The sequence below is a fragment of the Tripterygium wilfordii genome, chromosome 23, assembly GCF_013401445.1.
Source record: "Tripterygium wilfordii isolate XIE 37 chromosome 23, ASM1340144v1, whole genome shotgun sequence".
NCBI lineage: Eukaryota > Viridiplantae > Streptophyta > Magnoliopsida > Celastrales > Celastraceae > Tripterygium > Tripterygium wilfordii.
In genome coordinates, this window is record NC_052254.1 from 521,113 (window position 1) to 541,403 (window position 20,291).

Here is a 20,291-nt window from a genome sequence, read left to right on the forward strand (position 1 = left end):
TGAACAAGATTTAACTTAACATGTTTTATTCAATACCGGAGGGAAAAGAATCCGACTCGATATTCTTAAAAAAATTGAGAAATCAGAACCAACACGATCACTCTCAATACAAAAGACTTCTCTATTGAATTACTACATAAAGATTTATAAAGAAACTTATTTTTTAACAGACAGAGATTCTCACAAGCAGCGCAGCTAGCAAATCTCAGCAACTGAAGGACTGACCAGGAGGGAAATTTACAGCAGATTATGTAGAAAGTAATATTAATCCCAATGAATTGTAGAGAAGCTAAAATATGAAGACAACGCTGTCGTGAACTCTGGACTTTTGGTTCTGAGCCACACATTCAGATATCCACATCAGGTTTCTGATCTCCTGCTCCCCCAACCTCATGTATGCAAAGAAAACGGCATAATGGAACTGGGAAAGGTAGAGAACATTGTCAATTATTATTAGATTAAAAATTCACGGAACCAGATGCTATCAGGTATGTTATTGCTATATGAAAGGAAATATAGACCTGTTGCTCAAAAGCTAAGCAAAGCCTTTTCACTTCCTCTTCGTAAAATGCCTTGTCAAGCATCAGGCTCTCTCCATAAGATAACTTGGCAAAAATAGACTGGTAAGGAGGGTATTTCTCCATCACAGCACGAACCTACAACAATAATCCAGTCAGAATACTTGCAAGGCACTAGTGCACTACTATGTCATATTCCCAAACCATAAGTAAATTTTGTGCTCATGAAAAAATTATCTCTAGAGAATTCAATTAAAATGTGATTCATCCACTCTCAGAAAATTTAATTACCTACAGCAGGCAGCAGCTAATCTAATCATTGTATTCAGCAGAAACCAAATATGAAGTTTTCCATGCAAATGAAAAGCCCTCAAGTAGCCTGACTGGAAAAGTGGAAGAATCTACCAAAGTGATAATTAGAAGTTTAAAACTGATTGACACACCTGATCTATATCCTCACAGACAGCAAGCTCCTCATGGCCATAGGGATACCTGTTTAACGCTAGCATTCAATTCTCTGATACACAAATCCAAAGCAGAAGATAGTACCAAAACACAAAATTGAGGTTTTGCAAAGGCTTACAGTAAACCAAAACTTGAGAATAATTTCCTGCGATCATCCCTGGTCAACTCAGTGCCAATACTGCATTGAGTGAACAATGTAAATTACATAAAAAGAGCTAAAAAATCATTACAACAATGCGCAAGATAAAAAGGATACATCAGCATAACCTATTTATAGTGATGTTGACAGCCCTTCGGTCAGCTTCAAAGGCCAGGAGGTCACACATGATCTCCGCAGTGGCACCTCCGAGTCTCTGAACAAGAAATCATACCCAACTTAGTAAGAAAAGTATTTCATAACAGGATGTTGCATATAAAGATGTGAACAAAATTCCTGAATTTAGCTATCAACCCTCACCTGACAAAACCTGTAAAAATCCTCGAGGTATGCCTTGTAAAGAGTATTCCTCATAATTTCGATATTCATGTCATCCAAGTCCTAGAGAGACCAAAAATATGTAAATGAACAAAAGCTGAACAGAACCCAGAATCAAAGGTTTCCTCATAATTTAGCTTCCTTGTATTTATGTTTGCACCTTCTTGGCACCTCAATAAAAAAAAATTGACTCAAAAGCCAAGAAAAAAAAAAGGAATCAGAAGTTGGACTTCAATTGTTAACAGAGTATGTACCTCTGATGTGATACACTCAGAGAAGTATGGAGCCAGTGGAGTGTCAACAAGCACCAACCTATAAAGCTCCCGCATATTCTGAGCAACTGCCAGTGTGGCAATGCTGGGAAAAGAGAAATGCGCTAGAGGTTTTACAAATTTTCAAGTTTTTTAAAGATAAAGAATAAGGAGAGATACGTGAAGGTAATGGAACCTGTCAAACATTCCCAAAGGATGGCACTTCTCCAATAGTTCTTGGACATCTCTCTCGTGCAAGGTTCCAGTAACAATCAACACAACATTGTCTATCATGTGACCGTATCTGGACAAAAATGATAGAAATGTTAGTCCTTTCTCCCATCCAATTTCACAGAAGGAAAAACATATGATGGAATCCACTTGAGTTTAAACTGGATTCGGTTTAAGGGTATCAATGTATCATTCTATACTGCTTCAGATCAAATAATACATTTAAAGCATTTCAATAACCATCTAAGCTGATGAAAATCTTTTATGAACAAACTTAGATTGGATTCTCCTTCTCAGGAAGCCTAATGTTTCTCATATTATCCAAGAGCTTGAGATATTTTCTAGAAACAAAGTCTGATAAAAACGAATTCTAAAAAACTAAGGCAACAAACTCACGTACGTAATATACTCCTAGAAGGTTGACAATGGCTCTGTCGCTTGGCACAACATGTGTTTATACTCATCAACCAGTTTAAGCGTGCATTTCTCCACGATAGTAGTGGTATGCAGTGGGGAAGGTTCTGCACACAAGTTTTGCATATCAGCAAGAGTTGTTACGAAGTTCTCAACAAAAAGCCAAATTTTCTACGATCACACAAAGAAACAGAAAATAAAGAAGAATGACGGATTAGCCCTATATAATAAGAAGGAAAACCGCACCATTCTGAAGATAGGGCCCATACTCAGTGGCGGAAAGGTGCATCTTGATATCATCGAGGGTTTCGCACTGGCACAAGTTGTTGTAATCAGCGGCGGTGAGAAGTCCCGATCTGTAGCCTCTCACGATCGCCTCCAGGTAGCCTGCGTCGATGTTGAAGGTGAGCGTTTCGAATCCGTAAATGTTTTTGCTCAATTTATCAGACAATTCAAGATGTATTTTGGGCAGATCAAGAAGAACCAGAGAGGGCTTCCTCGTCGAGAGAACAGTAGAAGGGAAGGGACTGTACTGTTGAAAGCGGTTGATTGGATCTCAGTTTCTGTCTTCTTTATTTTCTTTTTGAGAAATAATAAATAATAAAATTTTGAGGTGGCAAATTTATATGAACCAGACATGCCAAATAATGGGCTCTAGCTGGATTGGGCTGATCATTTCGATTTGAAATTAAGGCCCAAACATTGTTCAAAGTCCAAGCAACAACAAGTGCAAAAGCCCATCGACTTATGTCTCTCTTGTGAATTGGGCTCTTACTGAGCGTTGCCTAGGCCTAGCCCATGCTAATGGACTACAGGGCATCTATCTACTACCCATTTAATTATTATTTTCTTTCTGTCAAGTCGGATGCTACATATTGCCGTAACTTTTTGATGGACAAAATGATATTTTTTCATAGTTAAAACATGAAATTGAGAAAAAAAATTAGAGATGAAAATTAAATCACATGTATATTATAGTTGATGGACGAAAAATTATATGTAGTTTTTAATTATGTGCAAATATAAATATCTTTCATTATGTACAAACTATTTTTAATTAGTAATTTAGTGTCAACTCCCATGAGACTATGGAATTATAAATAGTATATTATTATTATTAATTTGATCCCAAGCATTAGGTCCACAAAGTATGGGATTCATGAATCATGTCAAGGCAAGATCATACAAATTGTGTGTGTATATACACACCCACCCACCCCATGACCACTTCCAACAATATGGCTTTTGAAAACTTCATAAAAACTTTCTATAATTAATTAATATTTATAAGACAAGTGAGTTTTTTTTTTGAAACAGGGGTTTGGGAAATGGTAGGATTCGAACCCATGATTTAAGGTGTGGATGATCTCTTACATGTAATATGATTGTCGTTGATTCAACGACTCACTTGAAAAAAAAAAAAAAAAAAAAGGGTTAAAGTGTTGATAGTAGTAGTAGTTTGGTATATTTGTTATCAACCATATGCCCATCCCATCACTTGGGATATTATTGTTTTTATTTTTCCTTAAGATGCTTGGTATATTATTGTGTTTATCCACAAGGGACATTTTTTACTCAACGTGAAGTAAGATGCTGCCACGTTGCAGCAGTTGAAGATCAACCGTTGGATGCATGACGTAAGCCACTTGGAATTTTCAAAGGGAGGGGCAAAAATAGGAAGAGGATAAAAAATAAGGAGTAGGATAAAAATCCGCTGTTGGAAGTTGGAACAGCCCATAGAAAATACAAAAGCATGGCCCCTGGTTTTGAGTCTGAAGAAGAAACCTTCCATTTCATCAACCTATATCACCCTTTTATACCCCCAACCACCATCGCCTTCATCGACAGAACTATCAAAGAGAAGCAACTTGTTTTCACTTCTCTGCATTCCTTTTACCCCTCCTCTTTCTGTACAAACAACCCCAATTCCTAAAGAGGAGAATTTAAGGTACTAACATAATCTTTATTAGTAACTGTCCTTTTTCTATCCTATCTTGTATTGTATGCTCTGTTTTCTGTATTTATATTTTCTTCGAGCTCTTAATTTTATACCCAATTGATATTTTTGTATCTTCTTCAATACCCATCTCTTATTTGAGATTTTTATGCATTACCCATCTTCTGTTGAGTCTGGTTTTGTCGTTTGTTCTGACAATTTGTTTCTGGAGTGTTTTAGGATATTGGTTTGTGGAATTCAGAGGCTGAATGGGGCTTGAGATGAAAAGTAATAAGAGGAACAAGGAGCATTGTCAATTGACTAAGGATAATAACAACAATTCGAATTCTTTCCCTAATGCTAATGCCACCATTTCTGCGAATAGCAGCCCAAGGAAGAGTCGGCGACGCAACCGCAAGATGTCCATGACGCCTGTTCAAAGGCTGTTTGAGACGTGCAAGGGGGTGTTCTCCTCTGGTGGACCTGGCAATGTTCCTTCTCCAGAGCATATCAAAAAGCTACAGGCGGTTTTGGGTATGTTACTTGATATATATATATATATATATATATATAGTTTACCCAATTTTGGTGTTGATTTGTGTTTATTGTTGAATTTTTCGGCTTGTTGTCTTTATGGACAAGTTTGATGATTGAACTGCATTGAAGGGCTCTCTTATGGGGTTTGGGATCACATTTTTGTTGGAATTATAAAGGCCAACTTGCATCAGCCCTAATGTTTGTCTCATTAAAATTTTTTGATATGTTTATATGATATGTTTTTTAAATTGAATACTGGATTGCATTGAAGGGGTCTAACTTCTAAGGCTGTGCTGTTGGATTTCATAAACAAATCAAGAAGGGGCGCTTTAATTTCATTAGCAAGATTCCTATGGTTTGCAAGATTTGTCGTCTAATCGATACGTCCATATGAAAATGCATCATTTTCTGCATGATGTTTCATATACTAAAGCAAGGTGATTGGAATTTCTCCTACATATCAAGATGATATTGAGGTGTTTTAGAAAGTTGATTGAAGATTTATTACAATTTGATTCTGCAGTGAGCAGTTGTATTAGAATGATGTAGCGGCATTATATTGTTTTGCCATTTTTTGTCTGCGCTTTTTATTTGAATGTTTTCATGGAAATCTTTCCGGTGCCGATTTAGATGAAAATATCCCCTTCCCCCTTAAAGTATAATCATAGATATGGGGTATATAACCATATAAAGAAGTAATCAATTTAGGACATTTTCCTAAATTTACAAGTATTTGACAGATGGGCATAGAATCCCTGAATTTCTGAGCATGTGTAATATGTCAGCTGTTGCTTCTAGAATACTGACGTGAGCTACCTACCCCTTTTTTCTAATTTCCTTTTTTTCCTTTTGTGGCCCTTGTAAGTTACAAGTCTCCTTTTTCATGTGCAGATGAATTTAAGCCCGGAGATGTTGGCCTTACTCCCAATATGCCATATTTTCGTCCAACCATTGGCCAGCGAACCCCAGAAATTACTTACTTGCACCTCTATAAATGTGACCAATTTTCGGTATGCAACTGTCATTCAAGGAAAATCTTTTATAAAGAATTACGCCAAATTCATATGCTATGTTGCTCTAATATTTCAATTCTTACAGATTGGAATCTTCTGCTTGCCGCCATCAGGCGTCCTGCCTCTCCATAATCACCCCGGAATGACGGTTTTCAGTAAGCTTCTGTTTGGGACACTGCACATCAAGTCGTTTGATTGGGTGGCTGATGCCCCTTGTGTATCAGATGTGATGAATTCTGAAGGTATATATGCCTTGCTTGCATTTGTTGTAGTGCGTTACATGTTGTGGAAATAAAGTTGTTTATTGAACTAAAAGACTTGTAGGAGAGGGATGTTACTATTTATTTGTCGAACTGTTAAATTTGCCTTGAATCATTTAGCATGATGTTAGATTGAACAGCACCGGGTAAAAGATGCAACCTTGGTAATTGGTAATTTTCCTTTGGGATGTGGTGCTTTGTTTGGCATTTTTGTGAAATCTCCCTCAACATTGTGAGTATTCTGTGTTACTGTAGACCTTGGAAAAACGTCCATCTCTTTTTGTTGTTTAGAGATTTTTTTAGAGCAAAAGTGATTAGACGATAGATCATTCGTACCATCTGGCTGTGTATCTTCTTCTAGCAAAAACATTTCTTTTGCTTTTGGATCATTTAATTCGAAAAGAAATAACCACTTCCATAATCTATTTCCCAATGCAGGAAAGAATCCCGACATCCGTCTGGCTAAGCTGAAGGTCGACTCTGACTTCATTGCTCCTTGCAACACCTCGATCCTTTATCCTTCTGATGGGGGCAACCTTCATTGTTTCACGGCAGTGACACAGTGTGCAGTGCTCGATGTTCTTGGCCCTCCATACTCCGATCCTGATGGACGACACTGCACCTACTACTACGACTTCCCTTACCCCAAGTTCTCAGTTAAAGCACTCTCAGTACCCGAAGGGGAGGAGGAAGGTTATGCGTGGCTTCAAGAGAGGGAGGAACCCGAGGATTTAGCTTTAGTTGCAGCACTGTACAGAGGACCACAGATTGTGGACAAATGAGCTCGACCATCTCCGCCATCCTCACCATACCATGCTCTCCGTCCGTCCATATCATGATCTTAGCGGCGCGCGACACAGTGGAAGCTTTTGTTTTTTGGTTTCATGTTTTTATGTTCATCCGTTATTTATTCTGTGGGAACACAGGCATTTGGTGCATTTTTCTTTAATATAGTGTCCGTACATAGGAGGAAACAGAGCCAAAGTGTTCTAGGAATCAATGAGAAATTAAGTGCTTGTTTTTTTTTTTGTCAGGACCCTCATCTACACTATTGTCTTTCCCTTTTGATTCTCTTTTTCTTGATAATTTTAGACAACTAATATCAAGTTGTCATTGTTCAAGACCCGAAATTGTTGATGTTTTGAAGGATTAGCTTGTCCTGAGTTGGCATTTGGAACAACATCCAACGTTTAATTCCAAGTTTGTTGTTTGGGACATCCGTTCCAACACTTGTTGGGTGCTTTACGACAGGAATTCTTGATGTGGACTTGGTAGTATATTATGGTAGAGAAGGTGAGCTGATTATGTGAAATATTTGGCAATAGTCTAGTCTAGCTGCTTATTTCTCTAGACTTAAAGCGTAAATAATTGAATTCGATTATAAATTGATGCATTTATTTTTTAAGTGGTTTATGCTGAGCTTGACCCAATAACATGTCGAACATATTTACACGTATCAAATCCAACTTGAGTTTATACTTTGGTGGACTATCAAAATGGAATGCGTGCCTTCACTCCCACTTATCTACCAATAAAATAGTAACTCTGGCCTTGCAGTATTTCATGTTAAAACATATATAAGTGAACATGAAAAAAAAATTATAAAAGAAAAAAAAAATCATCTGGCCAACCACTTGGTTGTCCAGTAAGTCTCTCAATTCTATTTATTTGTGTCATGCATGCATAAGCAATCTTATTGTGAACCTAATACCAATTCATCTAATACCAATTCAATTGTATTTGAATACACATAGTCAATACAAATTTATTACACCTAATTCGTTGTCTAAATTAGGGAGTAGATATATGACTAGTTAATAGGTACTTTAATACAACAACTTCTTTTAATAACGGAGATATGAACTTAAATTTAAATTTTCTCACCTGATAACAATATAAATTGAATCAAAACCTAACACGTGACCCAAGGGTGTTGCTCCGAGATAGTCGGACTCAGACCCTCTAACCTGGCTAAATGTGCTACATGAGGACAATAATTTTTTTTTTTGATAAATAAGTATAATAGTGTATATATATATATATATTATGTGTACTTTTTTCTATGTACTTGTCAATTGGTGAGCCAATCCATAAAGATATGGAACTCAAGAATCTAAGATATTTGTAATTTTGTATGTATTGATAATCTAAATCATTGACCTATTTCGACGAAAGTAATCTCAACTTGGGCATAAAGTCTCACACTGCTAGCTTGGAAACAAAGACATAAAAAATTTGTCTGGTCTACGCTAAACCCCATGTGTGGGGCCCTTATCTGTATATATCAGAATATATATATGTACGTTTGTATTTGTGTGTGTATATATATATATATAGCTAGTTGCTGGTTAATAGGGTCAACTTAAGCACAAGTCTGGCAGGGGGGTTAGTGGTCAATGTCTTTGCATATGAAATGACCTGTCGACTCTCGAAGGTTACGGCTACAAATTAATCAATCAATCAAGGTTTTCCATTGACCTTCATTCAATACACTTTGTATCATAAAAGAAATTGACCGTGGAGTACTGTTTAACTATAATTTCACTTTTTAATTAATTTTCATATGGTGTAAATTTCCGAGCACTTGAAAATAATTACTCTCTTTAAATATTCTCTAAAATAATAATTTCCCAGTTGGAAAAATTTATCTCGAATCTCTCTCGAAAAGCCTACGATTCAAATTTGACGTGTCTCATTTTATATTTCAGTTTAATGAATTTAAGTTTTGTTGTTAAGATTTGTATCCCACATCGGTTAGATGTAAGTCACCAATATATTTTATAAGTAAAGATGATCTAATCCCTGTCAATTTTATTAACAACAATAACTCGAAGAGTTATTTGTGTTGGATTTATGCGATACTCTCATGAGTGTCCTAGTTATATCATAATATAAGAGTGAAGACTTGACTTGATCCTAAAAGATCGGTTAGGAATATGCGGTGCACCTATTGGAGTTGTTTTTGAGTTATATTTATGCAATGCTCTTAGGAATATTCGATTTCTAATAATGGTTAGGGTTTCATTTGATTTCTGTAAGTATATATATATGTGCGTGCATTCAAGTTCTGCCAACTTGCAATTTGCATGTTATTTTTTGAATGTATATATGATTGGTTGTGGCAGCCATTGGAGGTCGTGGAAAGAGGTAGACATGGATAAATATATAATTTAATTAGTGTAGGGGGGTAGAGTGAGTGACTGATTAATCTGACTTTTTATAATGAGATCACACAGAGGTCATGCTGGATTTTTGAAGACTTAGTCTATAAGATTGATAAGTTAGTCTATTATATTATTATTACTACTCACCCTCTTAGTCTAAGAATCGTATTGACGCCATGGTCACTTTTAATATTCCAACAGTCAGAGATCTCTAGCTCTCATAACTTCAACATATTTGTTTATTTATTTTTAATTTTTTATCTAGATTAATCAACTTCATATATCCAATGGATATGATGTCATGTATGTATATGTATAGGTCGTGCAACTCCAATCCCAATTCATTAATTTAACATGTAAACTGAGAAATAAATAATTGATTAATGTACGTATTATATATATGTGTGTGTGTGTGTCGTATATTAGCTTGGGTATAAAAGTCAATGGTGTGTATTACCAGTCACCAAAAAACTATTCTAGGGTTTGAAACTTTGAATGCGATGGTATACTAATAGGATTTCAAAGTTGTTCTTTGGTAAGATTGAGTCACTGATTTTAATTTAAGGGATTTATGATGTTAAAAGGGAAATTAAGTACATATCAACATATATAGATAGAGCCCTTCTCCGATACGAACGTCCGTATAGGAGAATATTTATGGATCACAAATACGACATTGTTTTCTCTCCTTCCCATCTCTCTCTTATTCCAGCCGGACATGGTTTTTGACAATTGACCCACCAAATTGAGATCCATACCACCATGATCAAAACCACATAACCCTTGACCATCGACGTTTCGTATTTCAATGAGAATAAAGTTCGAAAGGTATAAACCACCATAAGGAAGAACGATACTAATCCAACCACTTGAGCCGCTGCGACCGATAACCACCATTATCAAAGTGTTTCTCAGGGTATGCTTGACCTAAACCACCCCTTGGTCTGCCGAAAACAGAGACAGAGACAAGTGAAAAGGTCTCTCATCTCAGCCATTGATCTAAATCAACGACTCAGATTGAAAATTTCGTAAACACCTAACTAGCTAACACTTGCAAAGAAGAATACTAAAACCATCAACTTGTCCTCTCTATACGATGACCAATTATAAGTCTACATTGACAAGTAGCCTTCAAGAGTATGTATGTATGTACATATATAACAAATGTAGAAGTTTATATTAATATACATGTATAGAGTCAATGAATGATAAATTAACGAGGGATTATTGACCCGAAAACAATGACAAACCAATCAAGGCTAGCCAATACCAGCTACTACACATTCACAATATTGTTATATATATATATATACACCCACTGGCATGCCCCATGAATTTAGCTATCTCTCTCTCTCTCTCTCTAAATTTTCTCCTTTTATTTTTAACATAAAATATATACATGAGACTGGGTGTTTTGGGTGTTGACGTTGTGTTTATTTTGTCTGCAAGACCTGTATGTGTATGAGATGAGGACTGGCATATGCCATTTTTGTATATATATATAAAGGCAAGTGTAGCTTAATTGGATGTATATATATAGCAGTTGAAAGAGCCAAATTAAGAGAATTATATTCTGATCAGAAACCAAACAAAGCCTTGGATCTTGTGGTGAAGATATGGAAGAGAAGGGTGTTATCCATGAAGCTCAAGAGGCTAGGAAGGTATATATATCGATCTATATCTCCCAATTCAAATACATACATACATATATATATATATATACACACACACACACATATATGTGTGAAAGAGTGATTTTCTTGAAACTTGTACTATTAGATTCATGGTGGTTGTGTGTGTATCTATGACTGGATTTTTCTTGGTTGATTAATTGTATAGAATTATATGTTAACATGGTTGTTGTTCTCATCTTTTAAGGCTATTGGGGTGAGAGAAGAATCCCATGACGAACTCAACTTGAAGCCAGATTCTCCAAACCATGCAGACTCAGGCAACAATAACAAAGAGGTATGTGTGTGTATATACAACAAAACCAATAGAGTTTTTCACCAGATCTTGTACTTGTTTCTAAAGTCAACTCAATTTTCTTCATGTTGATATGAATATAGGGGAATATTGTGAAGCTTGAATCTGCAAAAGCGGAAATGGGTGATGTAACAGAGAAGAATGCAAGATTGAAGATGATGTTGGATCGAATCGAGACCGATTGCCATTCTCTCCAGCTCCAATTCTTTGACATCCTCAAAAAAGATCAACATCCCAAGAAATCTGTTCCGGACGACGACGACGACGACGATGCCGGAGAACCTGATCAACTTGTCTCACTTTGCCTTGGAAGAAGAAAAAGTACTCCAAGCAGTACTGAATCTAGAAAAGATGACAGAAACACTAGAGATGAAGATGATCAAGACTGGAAGTCCAGTCTCACTCTTGGGTTGGAATCCAAATTATCAACTGAAGCTGTCTCAGATCATAATACTAATCCAAGTTCAAAGAATAGTGTAGAGGAAATCACTAATAAGGAAGACGAAGCAGGAGGAGAGACATGGCCACCAAGAAAGATTCAGAGAACAATATCTGGAGGGAGTGGAGATGATGATGTGAATGTTGCTAAACCTAGTCATGTTAAGAGAGCCAGAGTTTGTGTCAGAGCCAGATGCGATACGCCGACGGTTAGTGATCATATGTATATGGTTTCTGTCAATGTTTATTTAGTCTGAATAGCAATTGAGCGCCAGTTTGTATATTGTCTTTGATATATGCAGATGCAAGATGGATGCCAATGGAGGAAATATGGTCAGAAGATTTCGAAAGGGAATCCGTGCCCACGAGCTTATTATCGTTGCACAGTTGCACCAGCATGTCCCGTGAGAAAACAAGTAGGATTTTGTTGTTTACGGATACATGTGATCGGTCTAGCAGAAACAATTAGATTGTTAAAATTTATCCTTTCCAGAGAATTAGATGGTTTTCCGAGCTGCCTTTTATTTGGTAGGTAACATCCATGAAGCTATTACTAAGGCTACGGATTTAGAAATCATGGATTTAGAAAAGATTGAAGACATAACCTTAAATCTTTGTGTACTAACCCGGAATCCCATATCGGTTAAGCATAAGAATATTAAGCATTTAGGTTTAGATAGGGTTCTATTTGTCTATTTGTACGATATTCAAAGGATGAAAAGATTGTCTGAAAACTTTCTACGGAGCCTAAACTAGCAAGTTGGATATTTAAGAACAATAAATAAAGTATAACGATTCTTTTGATAGTTCGGAACTTATGTTATAACATGGTTTCAGGTGCAAAGATGTGTGGAGGACATGTCAATCTTGATCACAACCTATGAAGGAACACACAACCACTCTCTGCCATTTACAGCAACAGCAATGGCTTCCACAACCTCTGCTGCTGCTTCTATGCTACTATCTGGCTCTTCAACCTCTCAATCAAGTGATCAACTCCATGGATCATCATCAAGCTTCAGTATCTATGATAATTCAAGACCAAAACATCTATATTTCCCCAACACTACTACTACTATTTCCTCCTCTGCTTTGCTCCCAACAATCACTTTAGACCTCACAACCCCCTCTCTATCCTCTACTTCTTCTACACACTTTAACAAGTTCTCTTCAATCTTCCACTCAAGCTCAAGATTTCCCACTTCAAGTCTCAGTTTTTCTTCAGGAGATCAATCCAACAGTAGCTTATCTACAATCTGGGGCAATAATGGATACCATTCCTTCAACAACACTCTACCTTATAATAATCAGACTCACATTGGATCATTGAGTAGTGCTGCTTCACAACAGGCTTTGACAGAAACATTAGCCAAAGCTATCACATCGGATCCGAGTTTTCGATCAGTAGTAGCGACGGCCATTTCGTCGCTAGTTGGTGCAAATCAAGGTTATCAGCAAGGACAAAGAGAAGCGATTGTGCAGAACTTGTTGCAGACTCTTGCTTCTTCCAACACATTGCCAAGCCAGGGTGAGAAAGAGTATGCTTCAAGCTACTTCAATGGGTTGTCGATGTCTCCGAATTCTCAAACAAGATCAAGTTTGGTTCAGGCTGCATGGCCATTTTCAATTGTGAACAGTCCTACTTCTATTCCACCTTCTAAGAACAAGGAACAGAACAGTTGATTATGTTGTATAGATATGACCATTCTGGACAGTGTTTTTGGTATGCCAATTATGTAATCTAAGCGTACATTCACAACTCGTTAATTATAATTTTCTGTAAGGAATTTTGACTATATGTTCCTTGATGATTATGTTCCGGCAATCGAATGTGTTACACAAGATGTTTACTTTTTCTTTTTGGTAAATAAATCACCAAACGTGCCATTTGGACAACTCAAAAAGCCAAAACTCGGGCCGGACTAGACACATGTATACCTACCCGACAAGTTAGTTGGGCTGAAACCTAACGCAAATCACTTGAAAATAGTTACGTTAACTTAGAATAAAATTCCCGACCTTTGACGAGATTCTTTACGCCCAAAGTTCGAAGAGATTTGTCATCCATCCTTCCAGTAATTGATTTTTAAAGTCATGTCAACAATTTAGGCTCTTGTTTTCCAGATTTGTTGTCAGACAGCGTGCGTGACCATTTGAGGCACAACGGAAATTTCGGTATCGTTTTCTAGTCTTGGATGAGAATTCGCACTGTTTCCTCGACTTCAATTCTTCTCGCGGACATTCAACTATTACTAGAAGATTCTGATTTCTAATGATTTTGATTTTTCTTCCACAGGCAAGTTTTTCCATGAACGTCCCCGACATTCAACTCATAGTTCATACCATGAAGGCGCAGGCATGAAGATTCCTTGTAATGGCATAGCTTTCATTTCTCCTCTTGTGAAGCATGGTTTCAACATTTTGTTCCCCAGGCTAGAGTGTAATGGGCCGGCCTGGTCCACATGGTGGCCCACTATCTGGTGGGCCGGGCCTGCCCATCTGTTTAACTTTGCGGGCCAGGCCAGACCATCTCGGGCCACTAAACGGAGCTGGCCTAGTGGGCTGGAAACCCCAGGCCAACCTGTGAAGGGTTACTGGGCCGGGCTGTTCAGGCTAATGGTCTAATCTAGGCTGCACAATATCAGACGATGAAATATGAATGCGAATCAAATGAAGCCGAGTTTACTAATATCTTTGGATGTCTCCACTCTCCAGTATCATAATATCTGAAATGTCAACATGGATTATTCTGGAAGAAAATTTGTCACTGATTATCACACATACGATGGCTATCATGTTACTCACCCACATCAAACCTTGCAATGTTCACCATCAGGAGGCCCTCCTGAGACCGGACGAGAGGTCGATGCACTTCATTTGCTGCTTCTGTTTTTCTGGAATGGCACCCTCCCCGGCAACTTCCTTGCGACGACTAAAAATGAGTCCGAAAATCCTAGAAACAAGGAAAGAGATCCCTTTCAGCAATTGCTCTCCAGGACATTATGTTTCATGTAAGGCACACATCTTGCAACAAATCTTCTAAATGATAGACGAGACATGAAAAACGAGAAATTCGTAAATGAAACAACTTATTAACACTCTGCCTTAGGTAAGATAATCCAGTTATGTTACTAGCTAAACCAATCCGGTTATGAATATTGACCTTACCAGTATTCAGCAGACATGCCCAATTATTTGGAACATCTTCCACTATGAGACCTTCAATAGTTCATGAAATGCCTCTTGAGGAATATCAACAGAACCAATGCGCTTCATCCGCTTCTTGCCTTCCTTCTGTTTATCCAGTAACTTCCTTTTGCGAGTAACATCCCCACCATAACACTTTGCAAGAACATTCTTTCTCATTGCAGAAATCCTATAGAAAAACAAACAAGGAGGCTTAGCAAAGCAGTGATTTCATAGATCACTTCTCAGATGATCAATGAAGCTTGCAACAATAACATATGACAATTCACTTGCGAAAATTGCCAAAGATGCTATGACAACATAAGATTGATATCTCGGGTACAAATCATATCAATGATAACAAAGAGCTGCTGACACAAAAACCCTCTAAAAAACTCCAAAGCCATTCTTTTAAAATTACTAGAAGTCACATGACTTACGTTTCCCTTGCAACGACCTTTGATCCAATTGCAGCTTGTATAATTATCTCAAACATTTGCCTGTTAAAGAACAAATAATATAAGGTCACTGATAAACGAAGAAAATCTAACATGGTTAACAGCTTCAATGAAAACTTAACCTACCTGTCTATGAATTTCTTGAGCTTCTCCACCAATTCGCGCCCAATACGTTGTGCCTTCAACTTAGTGAACAATAGTTGTCATTGCATCAACTGGTTGTCCATTCAAAAGAATATCAAGTTTTACCATATCAGATTGCTGATACCTGTTGAAATAGCCATCAGATTGCATTCAGAGAAACTATGGTTCAAAGTTTTATATCAAAGCATCAGAAGGTATTCCACCCCCCAACCCAATCCAACCCCAAAATACAGATCTCCTTACCCAAAAAGATTTTAAAAGGGGCCAATTTTGATATAAAATTCAAAGGCTTCACAGAGAAATGCGTGTTTGTAACCACGTATGCCATTCTATGCATGTGTATGTGTAAAGAGAGAGAGAGCATACTCTGAATCCTCATAATCAAATGATGCATATCCTGATGTTATACTCTTCAGTTCATTGTAGAAGTCAACCACAATTTCCCTCAAGGGCAAACGATACTTCAGAAAGACTCTTTGACTGCATAAATAAAATTCATATGGACAATATACCAACCCAGAATAAGTACATACGGCGAATATACATAAAAAATGGAGCATTAATTACTTAAAGAGGATAGTCCACAGAAAATTTGGCTATTGTTTTAGATAGGTAAAAGGAATGCTAATGTCCCATAAACGATTACCTGTCAATAAATGAATATTCCATCTGCTCCCCTCTACGTTCTGAGCAAAGGGTAATAACAGGCCCGACATACCTTAAATCAATAAGAGATTGGATGAGTATAGGCTTTGGATGCAATAAGAGCTACTCAACTAAAGGGAATGTGGGAGCTTACTCACTAGGAATAATAATTGTGGCAATTACTGTAGGTTCCCAACTAGCAGTTACTGTGTTTTTTAGAATTTGATGGCAGAGCAGCAGGATTCTGGATTTCTATTTTGCTAGAAAAAAAGGCATCAATACATATTAATATATTATTGACAAAGGTATGAGTGCTCAAAATCTGATGATGAAGAGTCACCATTTAAAATAACGTACTTCCATCAGAATACTCGAAAATATATGGAACAGTTGGAACAGTAGAGATAATGTGAGCTCCATACTCCTGTCTTACACGCATGGGTAGAATGAAGCAACTATTAGTGTGACTCATGGGCTTCAGCAATAAAATTAAATTTTGCTCTAGGCCTCTAGCACAAGGTCAATTGACAACATGGCATCACCACACAGACAAAAAGAAGTTTCAACATGGCAATAATTAACAAAAAACAACCATAAAATTTGGTCAGACCGACAGACCCTAAACCTCAAGCCATTCAAATTCTATTATCACAAAAATTAGGCAATACAGGGTGGAAACAAAAGGCAATCAAGATTCATGAATCAACAATAACTCAATTTACATGCACATAGATCTTCTGAGATAGTGAGTGCTAGCGGGTTGTACATGTGTGCGGGATGAGCATAGGAGTGAGAGTGGGACTAAATGTGAACCCTTATCAACACCTCTACTGATATTAAGAGGTTCTTATGCCATCTGAACTTCACTGTTTTTACAAAAAGAACAAAAAAAGCCTTATGGTAATTAACTTGGCAGCCACAACATCTCTCATGGGACATTTCAGGATGGATTATTGCCTGAGCAAGATACTCCTCACTTCAGTTAGAAGAACATGCTTTAGGGCTTCCTGTTTCCGTAACAAATAGATGACGAAATTTCACTTAAAACACAACTCTTCTAATTTTCATGTTCCTTTTGCTTATTCTTAGCAGGACTGACAGTTATGCACCTAATACCTAATTTACCTATTATAATACACATGCCTGTCCGGATGTACACCTACATAAAATCAGCAAAGTTATCACCTATTTTAACTTTTAGGCTTGATATAGAACTATTAGAACATTACCTGTTCAAGCCGTTGATGAAAAACATCCATGTGAAGTAAGCCTAAGAAACCACACCTGTAGAAAAGACCAAAGAAACACAAAGAATTACTCAATTTGAAGCTAAGTAACAACCTCAATCCCATTAGAGGATATGTCAACCAAAAAAGGAGGCAGACCTAAAACCCAGACCAAGTGCCGAGCTACTTTCTTTAGCAACAGACACGCTAGCATCATTGCATGTCAATCTCTCGATTGCACTGTTGAGTGCATCAAAATCAGACCATCAGCTGGATACAGCCCAGAGAAAACCATATGTTTTGCAGGCTTGAAACCTATATTTCGTAAAGAAATAAAAGCATAAACAAGAGAAGGGTGTCAAAGACAGTTTCGTTGATTGTAAAATGTAGCAATGATCTCTAACTTGACTTGTTTCTTGTTCACTTCAGGCCTAATTTCAAGAAACAAGTAATTGTGAATGCAAGAGGAATTTTCACAGAATTTCCAGTATTTCATTATCAAAGGCAAAAAATAAAACCATCATTTTCATCAAAGTTTTTGTCCGAAACAGTTTGAGGATTGAGGTTGACTACAGGAATTCATAAGATAAATCATTTTAATTCACCATGTGGATTCTTTTAGGCATGTGTCCCTATCTAAAGCTATAATCTTTATTAAATGAAAAATACTTAGAAAATAAAGTATGGATATACCTGAAAGAGGCTCTACAACACTTCGGTTATGATGTAGAGTGTCCCCAACACGTGCTTCTTTAGTTGACCGCATGCCACTCACAACATATCCCACTTGTCCAGTAAGAAGAACGCCAGTTGGAGTGAGTTCAGGATGCATGATCCCAACATCCAAAACTTCATAGATTGCCCAGTTGCTGCAGATGCAATTTTATCCCCTTTGCATAGCACACCATCAACAACTGCAACATGGCAGATTACTCCTTTGTACTCATCATAGTAAGAATCCAACAAAAGCATACGCAAAGGTGAATTGGTTTCCCCAGGAGGACGCGGTATGCGGTCAATGACTGCAGGTAGGACTTGCTCAAGACCCTGCCCTGTTTTGCAGATGTCAATAGACAATCACTGGGATCAAGATCAAACATTGATTTTAGTTGCACTTTGACACGATCAGGATCAGCAGTTGGCTGGTCAATCTTGTTTATGACAGGTATTATCGAGAGGTTAGATTCAAAAGCAAGATAAAAGTTGGCCACTGTTTGTGCCTGGACACCTTGGGCAGCATCAACAACCAAAAGCACCCCCTGGCAAGCAGCCAGCGATCTTGATACTTCATAGCTGAAATCGACGTGCCAGGTGTATCAACTAGATTTAATAGAAAAGTTTCTGGGTAATGTTCATCATTATTGTTGGCACCATGATTCTTGTACTTGTGGAACATGGTTGCTGTCTGAGCTTTAACAGTTATCCCCCTTTCTCTCTCTACCTAAGATAATCTCAATTGTATTAGGTACATAAGAAAATAAAGTCATTTAATTTTTAGAGAGCTAATACTATTTTCAAAAACTGCGATAAAGATCAAGAAATCTAACTATTATCTAGCAATGTGTAAATGCAGCTCAAATTTCTAGTGAACTGCAGTCCTCTAGAGAACTGCAATCCCAAGAGTTGGCTTTCTGTGTGTCAAATCACTGTAGTGGCCGATTCTGAAAATTTCATCTCATCATCTACTTCTTAATGCTTCTGGTGGCATAACGGTAAACATAACGATTCCGACTCCAAATAAACATCCAAAATGCATTTCATTATTGTTTCCAATCAATCACCATCTAATTGAAACTTCACCAGTTTGTTTGCTAGCCCTACCTAAGCAATTCATCCAAGCAAACCCCAAGCGTACGACATTTCAGGAACATGGAATTCCTTGTTCTCATTCCACATGCCAAGCAACATTAATTTCAACTAGCATAAGCCTAAGAGACTGAACATAGAGTCAGCAAAATCCAAGAGCCCAGGCAGGTCATCATTTTAAGATTGTACCCAGACATAAATGAATATAACAACATAATATTAGAGGGAATCAAAACCTTTTCTACTTCTTTAATTCTATGGGTGAACCTTTTGGCCAAGCGCAGGAAAATACCTGCAGCTAAATAAAAGGAAAACACCTAGGCATATAACTATTGAAACAAAAACCTTTACCGCACACGTTAAACTCTTGTAAAATCAGAATATCTTCAAAAGCTAACACTTTCAAATTTAGCAAAATTTCTACCAATGTTAAGTGCTCACAGCAAGACTTTTACTTGTTATTGAAAATTCAATAACGGAGAAAATGACACTGCAGTGGAAAATGTCAGTTCTTTTCATCATAATATAATCCATCTAGTCCTGTTGAACCCAATCCAATCCAGTTTATTGTCGTCTAGTCCTATCCAATCCCTTACCAAACACAGCCATAAAACCCATCGTCATTACTTGCTAAAGAGACAATTTTAAACACTCAAACTAACCTGCAACTTATCAAGGTACTGTGGCTGGCCATGTCCCCTTTTGATGGTCCCAGTAAGCTCCAAGAGCCTGTCTGCGAGGGTGGACTTGCCATGATCAACGTGCGCGATTATCGAAAAGTTTCGGATCCTCTCCGGCGGGTACTGGCTCAAATCTATAACATTTTGTTTGTCATTTTGACGGGGGTGGGAGCAAAATGAGCTTGTTAACCCAAAACGTCGGTCTCTTAAACCGTAACTAAGTGGGTCGCGTCTAAATACAGGGGGATTGTAACAGAGACAACGTTTTGGATGATTTCAGGTTTTCGAAGCTCTGTGTAGAAAACCCATATCGGGGTTTTGCGACTGCGAAGCACAAACTATCGTGAAACAGAGACCATGGTGTTGCTCAAAGTAGGTGTTCGGGTGGACTCGGGCAAGGTCGATTCGGGTTGAGCCCAATAATTCTCTAATCAAGACCAAGCTAAAGCCTAATATCA

General features: G+C 37.5%; 3 protein-coding genes and 1 pseudogene across 3 annotated transcripts; 2 read left to right on the forward strand and 2 right to left on the reverse strand.

Annotated features, from left to right (window-relative positions):
• Positions 1–103: 103 nt before the first annotated feature.
• Positions 104–2,881, reverse strand: LOC119993608 (probable V-type proton ATPase subunit d). The gene is made up of 10 exons (XM_038840802.1): positions 2,601–2,881; positions 2,341–2,461; positions 1,906–2,013; positions 1,713–1,815; positions 1,441–1,521; positions 1,251–1,336; positions 1,102–1,161; positions 962–1,010; positions 522–656; positions 104–421 (listed from the first exon to the last, which is right to left on the reverse strand). Exons 3-10 carry the CDS (start codon positions 2,001–2,003, stop codon positions 290–292), a joined length of 744 nt encoding a protein of 247 aa, XP_038696730.1. The 5' UTR covers positions 2,004–2,013; positions 2,341–2,461; positions 2,601–2,881; the 3' UTR covers positions 104–289.
• Positions 2,882–4,140: 1,259 nt separating this feature from the next.
• Positions 4,141–7,166, forward strand: LOC119992587 (plant cysteine oxidase 2-like). The gene is made up of 5 exons (XM_038839364.1): positions 4,141–4,302; positions 4,531–4,824; positions 5,719–5,837; positions 5,926–6,082; positions 6,539–7,166. The coding sequence occupies exons 2-5, from the start codon at positions 4,560–4,562 to the stop codon at positions 6,880–6,882; spliced, it is 885 nt and encodes a 294-aa protein (XP_038695292.1). The 5' UTR covers positions 4,141–4,302; positions 4,531–4,559; the 3' UTR covers positions 6,883–7,166.
• A 3,571-nt stretch (positions 7,167–10,737) lies between these two features.
• Positions 10,738–13,460, forward strand: LOC119992451 (probable WRKY transcription factor 72). Its single transcript, XM_038839137.1, has 5 exons — positions 10,738–10,925; positions 11,143–11,232; positions 11,334–11,897; positions 11,991–12,104; positions 12,526–13,460. Exons 1-5 carry the CDS (start codon positions 10,881–10,883, stop codon positions 13,369–13,371), a joined length of 1,659 nt encoding a protein of 552 aa, XP_038695065.1. The 5' UTR covers positions 10,738–10,880; the 3' UTR covers positions 13,372–13,460.
• An 888-nt stretch (positions 13,461–14,348) lies between these two features.
• LOC119993447 lies at positions 14,349–20,091 on the reverse strand (annotated as a pseudogene).
• Positions 20,092–20,291: the final 200 nt, after the last annotated feature.